General features: G+C 40.5%; 2 protein-coding genes across 16 annotated transcripts in view; one reads left to right on the top strand and one right to left on the bottom strand.

Annotated features, from left to right (window-relative positions):
* The window catches only part of LOC127438849 (uncharacterized), a 687,566-nt gene that overhangs the window by 340,521 nt on the left and 329,345 nt on the right, over positions 1-17,700 (bottom strand). The window lies entirely within an intron of this gene.
* LOC127438810 (receptor-type tyrosine-protein phosphatase S-like) overlaps positions 1-17,700 on the top strand; it is a 264,336-nt gene that overhangs the window by 233,886 nt on the left and 12,750 nt on the right. For all 15 annotated transcript variants that reach the window (XM_051694665.1, XM_051694666.1, XM_051694668.1 and 12 more), the window contains 5 exons: positions 2,044-2,167; positions 6,253-6,428; positions 11,237-11,356; positions 14,702-14,856; positions 15,321-15,606. In XM_051694665.1, the coding sequence (XP_051550625.1) occupies positions 2,044-2,167; positions 6,253-6,428; positions 11,237-11,356; positions 14,702-14,856; positions 15,321-15,606 (861 nt within the window). The remainder of the gene's footprint in view (positions 1-2,043; positions 2,168-6,252; positions 6,429-11,236; positions 11,357-14,701; positions 14,857-15,320; positions 15,607-17,700) is intronic.

Genomic DNA, 17,700 nt, shown 5'->3' with positions numbered 1-17,700 from the left:
TTCAGTAGACAAATAAGGTTGGCACTCCCTTCTCTAGAAGAACAAATGACCAAATCGTAAGGTGGAATGTAATTTTCGTTTGATTATTTTCTTGATGGCTCATCTTTAGGGTGCACTGGCATGCCAGACGTAGCCGTTAGATCAGTGAGTGATTTCTGTAGAAAAGTGGATGAGAGAAGAGAGGCAAAGTTGGAGATGGAAGGTGATGTAGAGTAGAAGAATATGTTGGTGGGTTTGTTTAAAGATGAGGTTGAGCGTAACGCAAAAAATTATTGTGGATTACCAAATTCGAGTTAAAGGGATAGTTCACCCAAAAATGAAAAATCTGCCATTATTTACTGTCCTTCAAATTGTTCCAAACCTGAATTACTTTCTTTCATTTGTGGAATAAAAAAGAAGTTAAGAATGTCTCTGATGCCTTTTTCCAGGCTACATCATCAACCTTCCATGCGCACGTGAATCGTTAGATCTCAGAAACAGTACGTTCTGACATCTGGCTTGGTACAAAACCAAACAAATCCAGGTTGAGTTGTTTTAATATCCCATAGGCAGCTTGCAGGGGGGATAAGAGAAACGAGTTTGACAACACAGGCAACCTGTGGACTGTTGGTGTTGTTTTATTTGTCCCTGTAATCACTGCAGGGTAAATAGTTACATCAAACTCCTCTTCGTGGGTTATTTGGCCCCAATTTCAGCATGCAGATGCGCTCCCCCAAATGAAAACATCCCTATAGCTAGTAAAAGCTGGGACAGAGCCATAGCCTGCAAACGAGCTCAGAATCATAATGGAATACTAAATTACACTGACAGGGGAATAGAATATTTATTCCTAAATTCTCATATTGGGAATGCGCTGGCATTTATCTTGGCAACGTCAGGCCAGGCTGGTTCAAAATCACCTCGCTTTCCTTCACAGGAAAGAACACACTCTTTTATCAGAATTTCCTTTGCTATTATTCACTGTCCGTGTAATGATCTAAAAAAAACCTACCTGTCTGAACACTCGTGAATATTTAAAGCGATAGTGGACTTTTAATTACAATTTAATGTGCAGTGTGATGGCAGAACGAGAAAGACTTTTATCTTGTTGTGAACGTTTATCTGAGCTACTTTGTAAACGATTCTCATTTCTTTCCTGTTTTTCCCTCATTCCACTACTTTTGTTTTTCAAGACTCGTTCAACCCCTCTTTCTGAAAGACAAATTAGTGTTTTGTAGCTTTTATTTCATGCCTATTAGCTTTGAAGCAATCTTAAGACCAAAGTTTACATCGGGTTTCCGAGTGCAGGTATGTCTTGCACACAATGTGCATGATGCAAATTTCACGCACGTGCAGCATGCAGTCTAGTTGTTCTAGGCACACATTGACATGCATTCTGTGTTGATGATAAAATTTTGCATCATGCGCATTGTGTGTGAGACATACAGGCACTCAATGTGTGCCTGCCATTGACAATACTGCTAAGTAGTTGTAATGCGCATGCGTTGAACGTGTCTGAACAGGCTCACGGTCAAAAGAATGTACTTTGAAATGGTAGAGCGATCAACTGTGTGCGAGGCGTAGGAGTGTGTGGAAAAACAAAGTAACCCTAGTGTACCGTTAAAAGTTGAAAGAAATAACCTTTAGCAGATTTAGTACCGGGAAAACAAACCAAAAATACTTGAACTACATAGATTTTGTCCAATCAAATGCTCTCTAGAATGAAAATGTCCCTCCCCCTAATACCACCAACAATCGACTAGCAAGTAACAAATCATGTTTCATTTCTGTGACGTAAACTAAAGCCTACTTGCTATTCTTTTTTTATTTTTAATAAAAAGGACAAGCACTTCAAGACGTCCTTCCCAAACTTCCTTTAATAGGAAAAGCATCAATGCATGAATGAAAATTTCTATTGTTGACCTCTTTTTGGTTTCTTCACCAACTTTCGATGGCAATGTTCAAAATGATATTCTCTCTTAGCATTAGTATTGGTATTGATTATATTGCAGGGCTGTAAAAGCCCAGAGGGTTGTTTTCTCATCCTCGTCTTTCTCTTCCCAGTCCATCGATCCAGGCCAGCAGTTCACCTGGGAACATTCCAACCTGGAGGTCAACAAACCCAAGAACCGTTACGCCAACGTCATCGCCTATGACCACTCCCGCGTAATCCTGGCTCCCATTGAAGGTCAGGCAGAACCCCATACACCATATCAACTGTATTTTTTCTATATTTTTAAAGGAACTTCTTAAGATGTATATTGTGTGTTGTGTATTTATGTTCCCTATCTGTCACTCACTCGACGTTGTGTCAATATAGTGACACTAGGGTTCGAACTTGGGAGCCCCAAACACCTCTGATATTTGAGAAAAGGCCAATGAGAATTGGCAAGTGGAATTTGCATGCCACTCCCCCGTACATACGGGTATAAAAGGAGATGGCTTGCATCCACTCATTCAGATTTGTTCTTCGGAGCCGTTCAGAGTACAGCTTCCCACTGGCGTTCCATTCACCTCTAAAAGTGTATAAGCTGTTAGATATATGGCGCATTTACAGCGAGTTCTCTCTCCTCGCACAGATAAGTGCAGAAAACACCCCTGGGCGCTTCAGCAGCCACACTAAAAGAGTATGTTTTCTCTAAAAGAGTGAGCACTGAATGAGATCATCTTTTTAAAGATGTCTTTCCGTCTACGTGCAGTTCCTGGTTGCGGTTGGTGTCTTTCATCCTCTGACGGCCATGATCGCTGTCTCACGTGGCCGTAGTCATGCTGAGACAGCGTTCATGGGTGGCTCATGTTCTCGCTGCGGGAGCGTGACCATGGCAATGTTTCTTTCATAGAGAGAAAGCCACTCCAGCTGCTCCCCGTCCTGGTCCTTCTGCTTACACACACAAGGCCGCAGCAGTTAGTGCTGGTGGCGATTTGGGGGCTTTAATGGGAGCATTTCCGCCGGGTGAATCCCCACGGACCTCCCATTCACCAGCACCAGAGTTCATGGATGAGTCAGGCGGCTCGCCCTAGGGTGGGCTTAATGTCACATTCGGGGCTCCTGATGAGGATGAGGTATCGATCACAGCATTGGAGAGCGCGCCCAATCAGAGGCAGACGCGGCGACGACAGCCATGCTTGCCCGGGCCACTGCGAGCGTCGGGCTGGAGTGGAACAATCCACCCCGCCCTGAGCATTCACGGCTGGACGATTGGCTCCTGGGCTCAGAGTGCCGCACACAGCCCCGCTCTGCCCCAGTTCCTTTCTTCCCGGAAGTGCATGAGGAGCTCACGATGGGCACCTTTTTACTGCACGGTCCCATTTCTTGGGTTCTTCTGCTCTCACTACCCTTGATGGTGGGGCGGCCAGGGGGTACACGGAGGTTCCTCGGGTGGAGCAGGTGATTGCGGTGCACCTGTGCCCGCAAAACACTGCCACCTGGCGGAATCGTTCTAGGCTCCCATACAGTGCCTGTAAGTTCACTTGTGCCGAGGACTGCCAAGTTCGGCCCCTAGTGTCACTACATCGACACAACGTCTCGTTCCCTCCATTAGGGAATGGAGGTTACAACAGTAACCAAGACGTTTTGTATCAAGATGTAAGTTTTAAAATGTATGAATGATTAGTCTCGTATGCATCTTGCATCATAAAGGACGTTTAGAAAAATGTATTTCACTGCACAATCTAAAAACCTTTCAAACGAATTTGAAAGATCTATTTTGTCCATTTGTGAAGATCATAGGATTTATATTTTTGTCATTTAATGTCTGTTTGTCCTTATAAATCACAAAAGTTTCTGTTTTCTAAATCTGTTTTATTTCCTCCACTTAATTTCATTGTCATTTTACCTATATTTAGAGAGCCAGTGTCTGAAAATGCACAATGTGTTTAGGTGTTTACCTGTAGAGGTAAAAGGGTTCGTAAAGGAGTAATGTCCAAGAGTGCTGTGAGACCCTCAGTTGGTCAAGTGAAGTATAGATGCTGTCAAGCATTTTGGTTGAAACAGAAAATGTCACCAAAAATGAAGAAACTGCTGCGGCTGCCTCTCTTTCAGCAGAGCTCTTTGCTATTATACCTGCAAAACGCCCTGAGAGGATAGAAATATTGTTTTTTTGTTTACACTTATTTCCCCCCTTCAAGTTCCCTCCCTCGTTTTGGCGTCACCTTGATTTTTGCCACAGTTCACCACGAACCAATTTAGACGAGCAATAACACGGTGTAACAAAATCATCACAAAGACAGCGGCCATAAATGCATAAATTAATCAAGTTCGAAATTTCCATTTTACAGTGCAGTGATTTCGCCATTAGACACAGCAGTCGAACAATTCGTGCAGGCAGCCGTGCGCTGTTCACTTAGCTATGACTAAAGCGAACGCTCCCGCTATCGCATTGTGAGACGGGGAGAGGCTTTTAATGGCATTCTGTCTTTTTTCCTCTGATTGCTAATTTTGCCTTCTCTCCAGTGTAGTGGGGGCTTGAAAATGAGCACGGCCAAGTGTTTCGTGCTCGCTGATAAAGCATGAAAACAACAGTTTAGCACCACGGGCCTGTGTTTGCGATTGATGCTTTTGTGTTGGGTAAACTGCACAATTAAATATTCCTCTCGTAGGTTATTGTAGAGAGGTTACAATAGAGCACTGACTCCCAAGTGTAATTATAGATGACTTGTTTCAATCCTTTTATAATTAGTGGTGTTTAATCAAGTATTACTATTTCTGTTGCTCATAGCTATGGTTAGGGATTTAAACAATCCCCTAACACTTCCAAGATTTAAACCCAGACCAATACCAAACTCCCTGGTGCCCAGACTGATTCCAGACCCCCAAAGACCAAGGCCAGGACTAGACTCTTGAGTCCTATTCCTAGACAAATACCAGACCACCAAAGACCAAGACCCTGACCAATTGCAGATCCCCTAAGACCCAGAGCATTTCCAGATCCCAAAGAATAAGACCTAGATCAATACTAGACCCACTAATACCACAGAACAATTCCAGACCCTCAAAGACCAAGACCTAGACCAGTACTAGACCCACAAATACCCACACCAGTACCAGAACAACTCAAACCCAAACCAATTGCAGACCCCTGAAGGCCCAGGCCTAGACCAGTACCTGACCACCTAAGACCCAGACCATTTTCAGACCCCCAAAGACCAAGACTAGACCCTTGAAGCCCAGACCTAGATCAATACCAGACCTCCAAAGACCCACACTTGTACCAGATCAATTTCAGACCCCCAAAGACACAGACCAATTCCAGATCCCCTAACACCCAGACCAATTCTAGACCTATGCCCAGATCCAGATTAAGACCAAGACTTTATCTTTTGAGACCCAGACCAATACCACAATTATGTCATCTTAAAATGTCTCAAGACCAAGGCCACTCAATCAAGACTCCAACTCTGGTTGTCACAACCTGTAGCAGTAGCATACAGGAGCTTTACCTCTATTCCAGGCATTTCATGGATGGTGAGCTTATAGGGAGAGTGTTTGGCTCCTTTAAAGGAGATTTACGGCCGGCCGCCCAGAGTGATGGCAGAAAGAAAGCGAGAAAGGGTCCAGCGTGGGTTCTACTCTGCTGATTTATACCTAGTCCCGCCTAATTCCATCGTATAGCATCTGGCCCTAAATCAGTAGCAGTGGTTGTGGTCGGCAGCCCTGGGAGGGCTGGACGGGCCAGAAAGGCTGGGTAGAAAATAAGAAACAAGAAGAGAGCAGCAAAGAAGCTTGATGGCTTTTCTTTCACAGGGATTATTTTCTATGATAGATACATGTTGCAAGCTCTGCAGTAGCCTCTTACCAGAGTGTGACCTTATATCATGTTAGTGGAGTAGAAAACAGCACTCCTAGTTTTTTAATAGTTAACAGACTTACACAATTGCAACATCAGCCATTATAGAACTCTTAAGGAGACAGTTATCTTAAAAGGGGACAAGTTAAGTTATAGTTACAATGCAAAAATCTTTTTTTAATCAATATTTTTGTCTTGTTTTCCAGTTTTAATATCTAAACATCCTTAAAACAAGATAAATTTACTTGAGAAAAAATGCAGTATTAGATATTAAAATTTGTTTTCAAAGAATTGAGAAGCAAAATTGCCAAGATATTAAGATACTAAGACTTGTTTTCAGAGAACATATAAGTTTTACAAATTTTTTTTTTTTTCTTGGTTTTAACAATCCTCTGTTAAGTTTATGATAAAACCGAATTTGCAACTGAATTTCGCTGCCATTTCGGCTCTAATTTTCACAGTTACTACCCTCATGCTTCGTTTCCAGGTATCACAGGCAGTGATTACATCAATGCTAACTACATCGATGGCTACAGGAAGCAGAACGCATACATAGCCACACAGGGACCACTGCCCGAGACATTCGGAGACTTTTGGAGGATGGTGTGGGAGCAACGAGCTGCTACAGTTGTCATGATGACAAGACTGGAGGAAAAGTCAAGGGTGAGGCTAGTCAAAAAAAAAAACAATCAAATTGCATGATTAATTACCCAACTGTTTTGCCACTGGTATGACGTCAGCTCTCTGGTTAAGTGAAAAAGCTTTCTTGCATTTTTTACATCAGAAATTCATTGCAATGCATTTTGAAATTGCTCTATCTGTGTAGGATACGTCCATTGCCGCCTCACAGGAGTGCCACATTTTTTAAATGCCGTAACTACTTACATTTTTGAAAATGCATCTCCAGACATCACTGTTGTAGCACTGCGTCTACCTTTTTTTAGCATAAGAATGCGTTTGTTTGAATGGTCTCTTAGAAGGCAGCATTATTATACTTTTGAAACTGCCTTTGCATCGGGAGCTGTCTAGGTATGCAGCATATAGGTTTTTGAACAGAGCCAGTGTTCCTTAAAAGATAATAGGCTGGCTCTTTTAGCCTTGTTTAAACGACTGGGCTTGTTAAAATGACTGAACAAATTGACATTATTCCAGTTGAAATGCCATTACCGGTTGAATGAATAACCAAAGAGGATAGAGAAAAATGGAGGGAATTAAAGAAGGGAGCTCTGTCTGATAACAACTAGGAATCATCTCTCAGCTCTAACAGGGAAGTGTGGTACATTTACCACAAAGAGAAAGATCCATTCTTCGAATTCAGTGCATGCTATAAAAGTACAGAAATTCAGACGCAGCCTAGGAGCTTATGGAAGATGAGCCCTACACTGGTGTACTTACCGTCAATATCTCAGGACACTTCTCTCTCTCTCTCTTTCTCTCTCTCTCTGCCATTCTCTCTCACCATCTAAGTGGGAGCCACACGGCGCATTAGAGCTCTGTCAGATGCGATCAGAGTGAGCCGTTCAATCTGCAACATAAGCGCAAAGAAAGCATTAAACCTGCACATTTCTGAAGCAGCGAGCTGTCACATCGCATCAGGGCACGGGAGGGCGGCCCCGACACGCCATGCTCCGTATTGAGTGAATCTTTATTAGGACTGTGGCAGGCCGGGGGTCTGACACTGTGCCAGGTGTCAAAGAAGGGAAGGAAAACATTATGCCAGGGTAACTGATGTGATGTTGGCGGGAGTCATGGGTATGCAAGGAGGGCTCGTGATTGCAGGTGTGAACCCCTGGGGCTGACGGCGGTTGGTCTTTTCCAACCAAGTGTACATTTCAATCACTGCTGTCGATTTGTGAATATATAGGGAGCTGTTTGGAAGCTCTCAGAAGCAGCCCACGTTTCCATTGAGTCACATTTGCATTTGTTTATTTATATGAATTGCAAGACACTTTTATCCAAACAGTGCACTCAAGCTATACATTTTATTAATATGTACGTTTTCTGGGATTCGAACCCATGACTTTTGCATTGTCGCGCAAATGCTGCACACTGCAAAAAAATTCATTCTTGACGAGTTTTCAATTAATCTTTTTTTAACTTGTTTTCAAGTGTCTTAAATAGATCTTAAAATATATTTTATATATATTATTTAGATATATATTTTAATTATCTTACATCTTAAAATATCCTTGAGAAGGAACATTACATGAGATATTTAGACTTGTTTTCAGAGGATATATCTTGAAAATAAGCATATTATGAATGATGAATTTTATTCAGTATATATTTAAATAACTTCTGAATGTTATGACAAGCAATCTCAATAAAAATGAAATGATTCTGGATATTAAAATATTTTCTCAAAAATAAGAAGCAAGACTCAAATAAGAAGTAAGGCATGATGTGCCATGTTTATTTTGTGGGCAGGTTATTTAGTAACAATCATTTGTAATATCACTAGTAAAAACAAGTATTTTTGTCTTGTTTTCCATTTAAAAATATATATAAAATATATATTATAATAATTAAAAAAAATGTATAAAATTATTTAATAATAGTAAATATTATTATACAGTTTGCAAAAGTTATCAAAAGTTTGCATACGCTGGCAGAAATTGTGACATTTAGGCATTGATTTTGAAAATATGATCATGCAAAAAAAGTGTGTTTTATTTAAGGATAGTGATCATATGAAGCCATTTATTATCACATAGTTGTTTGGCTCCTTTTTAAATCATAATGATAACAGAAATCACCCAAATGGCCCTGATCAAAAGTTTACATACCCTTGAATGTTTGGCCTTGTTACAGACACACAAGGTGACACACACAGGTTTAAATGGCAATTAAAGGTTAATTTCCCACACCTGTGACTTTTTAAATTGCAATTAGTGTCTGTGTATGAATAGTCAATGAGTTTGTTAGTTCTCATGTGGATGCACTGAGCAGGCTAGATACTGAGCCATGGGGAGCAGAAAAGAACTGTCAAAAGACCTGCGTAACAAGGTAATGGAACTTTATAAAGATGGAAAAGGATATAAAAAGATATCCAAAGCCTTGAAAATGCCAGTCAGTACTGTTCAGTCACTTATTAAGAAGTGGAAAATTTGGGGATCTCTTGATACCAAGCCAAGATCAGGTAGACCAAGAAAGATTTCAGCCACAACTGCCAGAAGAATTGTTCAGGATACAAAGAAAAACCCACAGGTAACCTCAGGAGAAATACAGGCTGCTCTGGAAAAAGACGGTGTGGTTGTTTCAAGGAGCACAATACGACGATACTTGAACAAAAATGAGCTGCATGGTCGAGTTGCCAGAAAGAAGCCTTTACTGCACCAATGCCACAAAAAAGCCCGGTTACAATATGCCCGACAACACCTTGACACGCCTCACAGCTTCTGGCACACTGTAATTTGGAGTGACGAGACCAAAATAGAGCTTTATGGTCACAACTATAAGCGCTATGTTTGGAGAGGGGTCAACAAGGCCTATAGTTAAAAGAATATCATCCCCACTGTGAAGCATGGTGGTGGCTCACTGATGTTTTGGGGGGGTGTGAGCTCTAAATGTATGGGGAATCATGTGAAAACTGATGGCAAGATGAATGCAGGATGTTATCAGAAAATACTGGCAGACAATTTGCATTCTTCTGCACGAAAGCTGCGCATGGGACGCTCTTGGACTTTCCAGCATGACAATGACCCTAAGCACAAGGCCAAGTTGACCCTCCAGTGGTTACAGCAGAAAAAGGTGAAGGTTCTGGAGTGGCCATCACAGTCTCCTGACCTTAATATCATCGAGCCACTCTGGGGAGATCTCAAACGTGCGGTTCATGCAAGACGACCAAAGACTTTGCATGACCTGGAGGCATTTTGCCAAGACGAATGGGCAGCTATACCACCTGCAAGAATTTGGGGCCTCATAGACAACTATTACAAAAGACTGCACGCTGTCATTGATGCTAAAGGGGGCAATACACAGTATTAAGAACTAAGGGTATGCAGACTTTTGAACAGGGGTCATTTCATTTTTTTCTTTGTTGCCATGTTTTGTTTTATGATTGTGCCATTCTGTTATAACCTACAGTTGAATATGAATCCCATAAAAAATAAAAGAAATGTGTTTTGCCTGCTCACTCATGTTTTCTTTAAAAAATGGTACATATATTACCAATTCTCCAAGGGTATGCAAACTTTTGAGCACAACTGTATATTAAACATTATAAAGTTGTATATAATTTTATAAATTATAAAATAAAATATAATATAATATATACAATTATATAAAATAAAATCCCTTAAATATTAAAATATCTTTACGATATTTACACGTTTTCAGATAATTGTTTTCACTTTATACTGTTTTGCTTTTTTACTTTTATACTTTTATACTTTTTTTGTTTTGTACTTAAACCAAGTGAAATATATCTGACATTGCAGTAAGATAATCAATATTTTTACTGAAAAAAAAAAAAAAACAAGACAGAAGTACTCATTAAGAATAAGTAATTAGTTTTAAGAACATATTTTAACATCTAAAAACTGAGATTTGCTTGATGTAATGGTCCGAAGTTACTTAAAATATATAACAGGTCAAATTCATAATCAATGCACGCATATGTTTGTATATGAAATCATTTTATTTCAGATGAATGGTGAAGAGTTGCAGCATGACAAAAATAGGAATGGGGTGTTTGTCAACTGAATGTGTGTCACGACACATTAAGAGTAGACATCTTTGTTTTACATTTACATTTAGCAGACACTTTTATCCAAAGTGACTTACAGTGCACTTATTACAGGGACAATCCTCCTGGAGTTAAGTGTCTTGCTCAAGGACACAATGGTGGTGGCTGTGGGGAACGAACCAGCAACCTTCTGATTACCAGTTATGTGCTTTAGCCCACTACGCTAACACCACACTTTGTTGATTATAACAGAAGTGATATAGTTTTGTGCAATGTAGTTTTGTCACCCCGGCTTCTAATGTTAGTAGTTCCTGGTTTGAGACTAGCAGTTTTAAGTGGCCAGTATGCAGTACAGACATTTTTATTTATTTATTTATTTTGCCCAAAACCGCCTTTCCTTTCCTGGAAATTTGCAAAATGGGGCATGATTGGTCACTGGCTCCAGCACCATTATCATATTGGTGGAAAAGGGTGTGTGTGTGTGTGTGTGTGTGTGTGTGTGTGTGTGTGTGTGTGTGTGTGTGTGTTTCATGTCTTTCAGTTAGCTCTTAGATGGTTGTTTGAATAAATATGAGGAATCTTGGTGAAGTTTAGTTTAATATCACCGTAATTTCCAAGCACACTGAATCGCAAGATGATTTCAATGAAGGGTGAGAGGAATTTGCATGTCTGGGTAAACATGAGTGAAGGAACTGAATTGAGTTCACCTCCAAGACAGCAAAACCCACATGAAAGAGATTCTAATCTGTTAAGTGTGCCCCTCTGTCCTCTCGTCCACTTGCAGATAAAGTGCGATCAGTACTGGCCCAGTAGAGGGACGGAGACCTACGGTATGATTCAAGTGACGCTCCTGGACACCATCGAACTCGCTACATTCTGTGTGCGCACCTTCTCCCTACACAAGGTAAAACTTCCTTTTTATTTGTTGGTTTATGTATACATGCGTCAGAAGGACGTCATTGGTTATACAATCGCGTCTGTTGTTCAATGTCTTGCCATGAATGTTGCACATTTTTTTGCACAGGTTTTGCATACTTAAAAAAAAAACAATTATGTTTACATATTAACATGGCATGTCATATTAAAACTTTTAAAAACATCTGCATTGTGTTTTATTCCGTCACGTTCCATCTAGCTGTTTTTGAATGCAAGGGTGTCCTGTGTGCACGCCCCCTAGGGGTGGTGTCTGCGGTTCTTGCAGAGTTCATTACAGTTTGCAAATTAGTATGAATGCAGTAATTTGCAGATTATTGCACATAGATTTCGCATAGTAGATTTTGCCGATACTGATAATTAAGATGGTATACAAGGCAGATAACTAATTAATCAGTCAGTAGTTTTTAAAATTGATTTATTCAATGTTGAAAAATGTATCTTTACTTTCAGATACAGGCACAGACAAAAATAAATAAAATCCCAGATGCAATATATTGTTTTACCAAAATCCCAGTACTACCCAGAAAAAAGGTAAAGGTTTGGTGCATAACGTGGGATTTTTTACCACAAACCCAAAAAACACCAGGGACTCTTAATTTGAAATTACAGACTTGGCTCCGTAACAATGCTATTTAGCTAATTAAGCTTTTTATAGCATTTATATTTACACCAATTTTTGCCGATAACCGATGGTTCTAAAAAGCAACTATCGGCACTGATTAATCGAAAAACCGATATATCGGTCTACCTCTACTTGTGGTTCCTCCTCTTGTGTCACTCCCTAGCTACAGCATTACAAACAGGTGTTACTAGGGTGTCAAATCATACTTGGGTTCAAACCAATTGAAAACAGCTTAAGGCAGCTAACTCCTGCGTGCCAATAGCTTCATATTCTAAAAGAGTATGAAAACATCGAGGGGCCTGGGTAGCTCAGTGAGTATTGATGCTGATTACCACCCCTGGAATCGCGAGTTCGAATCCAGAGTGACTCCAGCCAGGTCAACTAAGCAACCAAATTGGCCCAGTTGCTAGGGAGGGTAGAGTCACATGGGGTAACATCCTCGTGGTTGCTATAATGTGGTTCTCGCTCTTGGTGGGGCGTGTGGTGAGTTGTGCGTGGATGCCGCAGAGACTAGCATGGGCCTCCACGTGCGCAACCTCTCCGCAGTAACGCGCTCAACAAGCCACGTGATAAGATGCACGGATTGACGGTCTCATACGCGGAGACAACTGAGATTCGTCCTCCTCCACCCGGATTGAGGTGAGTCACTATGCCACCACGAGGACTTAGAGTGCATTGGGAATTGGGCATTCCAAATTGGGAAGAAAAGGGGAGAACAAAATAAAAAATAAATAAATGATATCAAAACATTCCTAGATTAGATCGTAACAAAAATGATTGTGGGCCAACATTTAACATTTCGACAAACACTATTTCATCGGTGGAAAAGACAACCATTCTAGAGATGTGAGCTCTCTCTCTCTCTCACTCTCTCTCCGAGGAACGCTTTTCTTTAGATATATTAAAGAGTTTTGCATTGTGCAAGGGCCCGATATTTCCCAACAGACCCTAAAGCAGTTTTTTCTCAGAGCAGACACATAACACAGTCTCGCTTTGGAGTCCCGACAGAAATCAGCAACCAGGACGATTGCAAGCGGTTGGGGATGGGAAACTATTTTCAAAGACCCTCCCAGGGTACTCATCTCCCCGACCCTGTACACAAACACGCACACATGTTTTTATAATCTCCTCATTCCTCATCCATCATCTTTTAATGTTACGCCTGCCAAAGAGAGGCACTTAGCTAAGTGGCCCGAGCAAAACTACTCATATACAAAATTGGCATCCCTGATGCACAGTGGTCAAGTAAACACAAAGTGGTTTGAAGGAGGGAAAGAAATAGAGAGGGGTCATTGAGTTGCACGGTCAGACCGTAACGTGAATTAAAATGGATTGCACTTTTACTGTAGTGAAGAGTGCCAGTAAGACACGAGCCAAAGAACTGATTAAAGTGAGACTGTGTCACAAAGAGCAATGAAGAAGTGCGCCCATGGCTTTGACATAGTGCTTTTTTGAGTCAACATGAAATCAAAATTGAGGCTATTTACTTTCTTAATGCATGTTCCTAGTCTAGTTTTGATTTAGTTCATCAGTACATGTTATTCTAAAAAAAAATAGCTCCACTTCTAAAACAGCTTTCCTTTTTGGATGACATCACCAAGCCTTCTTCCAGCCACCTCAGACTCAATTTGGGCATGTAAATCCAATCAATTCCCGATTAATAAAATCATGTCCCGCCTAACAATTTTTTGTAGCGGAATCTCGTGTTTTACTCTGTTTTACCTGTTTTCACATTTATGTCTAAGTAATGGCTTTTTTTTTTGTTTTGGTTTTGTTTATTAACGCTGAAAAAAAATGTGCACGCTTCTCATTTTAAGAGTGCACAGTGTATCGTATTGCAAGGGTGAATAGTCAGTTTGGAAACCTACACAGACTTTTACACACAAGTACACACTAACTGGAATGTCAAGATGTATTTATGTGTACACATATCCTGCAATGCACACACAGCGTTCTCAAAGTCATGAATTCTTAAAAACAATCCTGCACAAGCCCTTCCACTGCAGAGAACACCGCCTGCCAAAGACAGCCAGAGAAATATCCAGAAAACTGGGCCAGTTTTGCTCTTAATTACGTTGTTTATTTATTCATTTATTCAAAGGAAGTCTCTGTCGGAAAAGCAGCCACATTGAAATGCAAAACCTCCTTTTAAAGACGTCCAGGATGAGGAATAAAACTAGAAGCTAAAACTAGCAGGACATTGTGAGGTGTCTTTTCTCACAGAAATGTTCCATGCGGCAGACACATCTCTGGCTCCCTTAGTAGCGTCAAGGCAGAGTTGTTTATTTACTTTCATCGCGTACTGATGACATACATGTAAACATTGAATATATGTGTAGTATTGGCCAAAAAATGTTGGACTAGACAATTGTGCTGTGCAAATGCAAAACACAACTACCTATTCTGTCAAAATTGAGTCGGGTCACTTAAAGCTGACTTACACTTATTGAGTGAATAGGCTTGTTTTAGTTAAGTGTCTTGCTCAAGGGTACAGTGCTCACATGGCCTGTAACTTGTGGGATCCGAACCAACATCTACTAACCACTACACCACATAAATGCTTCAAACTTGCTTCATATGATTCTTGCATAGTTTCTACCAGCAAAGCAAAGTAAAATCTATAGTTATGGCACTTTATAATTTACGTATAACCTTTCTGTCATCCTAACCTGCCGTTCATCGTTTTCTCAGAACGGATCCAGTGAAAAGCGAGAGGTGCGACAGTTCCAGTTCACCGCCTGGCCAGACCACGGCGTTCCAGAGTACCCCACTCCATTCCTGGCCTTCCTCAGGAGGGTGAAGACATGCAACCCACCTGATGCCGGCCCCATCATCGCCCACTGCAGGTCAGAACCTCTGGTTCCAGTTCTCATGGATCTGAGAAAGTTTAAACCTGAAGAATGTTTAAGTTAAGGACAGTCTAAAAGTCCAGCGGTGCTTATACGCCAACCGTTTTATCAGCTGAACCTCTATAACCTTAATTATTTACTTGAAGTACCCCCTGAGATTTTAAGAAGAGCTGACCTTTAATTAAATATAATTTCACAACATCCAATTGTTATTGGGAAATATTTAGAGTAGCTATCTTAATTATTTATTTAGTTTTATATTTATATTTATATTAGTTTTCATAGTTTACATTTTATTTTTGTTATTTAACTATTAATAAACATTATTAATGTTATTTTTAATTTTATGTAACAGTTGACAGTAACTGGTGCTATTTCTCTCTCCATCTGTCTTTTGGGGAAAAAAACGTATTGGCACGAGGGTGTTGTACCTCTCTGACTGAAGTGAACTGTGTTTTCAGTGCTGGTGTTGGTCGTACGGGCTGCTTCATTGTGATTGACGCTATGTTGGAACGCATAAAACACGAGAAGACGGTGGACATCTATGGTCATGTGACCCTCATGCGCTCACAGAGGAACTACATGGTGCAGACAGAAGATCAGTACAGCTTCATCCACGACGCCCTGCTGGAGGCTGTTGCCTGCGGCAACACAGAGGTGGCGGCGCGAAGCCTCTTCTCCTACATCCAGAAGCTTGCTCAGGTGGAGGCCGGAGAGCATGTCAGCGGCATGGAGCTGGAGTTTAAGGTACCAAATATCAAGAACTACATATCAAAATTGGCAAAACATTTTGATTTCGCAGAATTTCATTATCAATATATAAAATAGTTTAATTAACATTAACAAAGACTCTAAACAATACTATACCTTTAAAGAAGTAGGCTCTGTTGAAATAAACAGCTTAAACCAGCCTTAAGTCTCCTTGGCAGGTCTATTGGCTAGTTTTTGAGGGGTTTTGGTCACTTGTCGGCTGGTTAGGCTGTTAAGACTATCTGGCCGATCAGCTAAACCAGCTGAAAAAGCCAAGCCAGGTTGGGAGACCATCTTAAACCAGCTAAAACCAAAAAAAAAAAAAAAAACTGCTTAGGCTGGTTTAAGCAGCAGGTGCAACACCACAGAAAAACATATTTTGTGCATCTAGCCATTTTCGTAAGCTTGATAGTTAAATGTCACAATGTCTCGGCATCTGAAGAACTCCACGCAAGAGCAGTTCACACCTCTAATTACATCTCAACGCACGTGAATCTTCAAGAACTGTTGATCTGGAGGACGCAAGACAATCGAACGCACCTTATAATCATTTGATGTTTTTTTTAAAGACTTGTCACAGCGCAGAGGTGCATCCAGAGCGTGCAGAACAGCTAATAATGATCTACATCTCTTGGGAGCTTGTTTTGTTTCAGTGGATTCAGATGTGAAAATCTAACTCGAGTTGTGACAGAAATGACTTAAAATTGGCACAGAGTTGATGACAAGCAGAGATGGATTGTGGGAAGGGTAATTAACACCCGAAGATGGATGTTGAGGAGAACGGATGTGTTAGGTAATGAGAAGAGAGGGACTGTGGTGCCACAGAAGCACACTTGTATATTCAAACACTGGCTTTCTGGGCTTAAAGATATAATTCTCCTGGGTATTTATTTATTTATTTATTGCTCTTTCAAGCTCCCTCACTCTTTTTCTGTCTTTCTCTTGCTTGTGGAACAAAGTAGTCCCAAAGTCAGTTCTCGGCAGCCATCTTGGTAACACCCCAGGCAGCTGTTTTCTATCTGCTTGCATGGTGAAAGACCAAACTCTCCAAATCTCTGTTTGTCAGGGTTATGTTTAAATATTTAAATATCACATTTCAAATATGCAGTCAAATTTGGCAACAATGATGTTGCAACTTCAGCTCAATTCACGTTTTAAGACTCCATTTCTCAGGCTAGTCTAGCTAATGTGTATGTGTTCTAGAGGGGGAAAAAACAACCGATAATGTCTCTACCAAAAAGGCAATTGGCTCTTTTGAAAGGCGGACTTTACTTTCCCAAAGCCACTATATTGAGCTTTGCAAAGCAGTAAAAGCAGCAAAGCTCAGTGCAAGGTTGCAGCATTGCTATTTAAATTATTTAATTTTGCAGTTGCAACTGTTTTACTAATTAATCAATTAATTTGCGTTAGACTTTTCTCTGACAATATTTTTAGTAATCAAGTCATGTGTCCGATATTCTCTGTCGGCAGTAAAGAATCAGAACTAGTCATGTTTGATTCACGAAGAAATGACTCTTCCAAGTCAGTTTGTCTCAAGAGATTGGTCAAATGTGTAAGCCAAACAGTCTGAATCAGTTCGCAAATTGGTCTGAATCAGTCTGACAATTCGCTCTTGCATTGAATCGTTTCGAATGGTTTCTTACTCTGCACAGATCAAAATAATTATATTTTCCTACTATTAATTGAAAAAAAGCTTGCACATTTTTCAACTTCCCTTGTTTGATGCTAGTGAATGAAAAATGAGGATTTGCTTCAATGCAGCTTTCTGCTTAGCTAATTTTCTGTAGAGTCGCTAGATTTGCTTTGCTAAATATTATATATTGTATATTGCCCAATATGAAGTATCATGGGGCCAAAACTTGTGCACTCATATCCAGGTCAAACATTTTTATTGATCTATGCCATCTATGGCATCTAATGAGCCCAGTTTGGGAGATAATTTTAGATTATCAATGATAAGAGGTTTGAGGACTGACCATGTCATGAACCACTGTGAAATTCAACCTCTGTGGATGCCCCAACCCGATACACCTGCCAGCCAATGTGGTGTACGTGCAAGCGTGTGAGTTTCTTATTATCTCAACAGTACAG

This window comes from Myxocyprinus asiaticus, chromosome 50 (genome assembly GCF_019703515.2).
Source record: "Myxocyprinus asiaticus isolate MX2 ecotype Aquarium Trade chromosome 50, UBuf_Myxa_2, whole genome shotgun sequence".
NCBI classification, from domain to species: Eukaryota; Metazoa; Chordata; class Actinopteri; order Cypriniformes; family Catostomidae; genus Myxocyprinus; species Myxocyprinus asiaticus.
The sequence above is the reverse complement of the archived record's forward strand: the minus strand, read 5'-3'. Positions and strand labels throughout refer to the sequence as shown.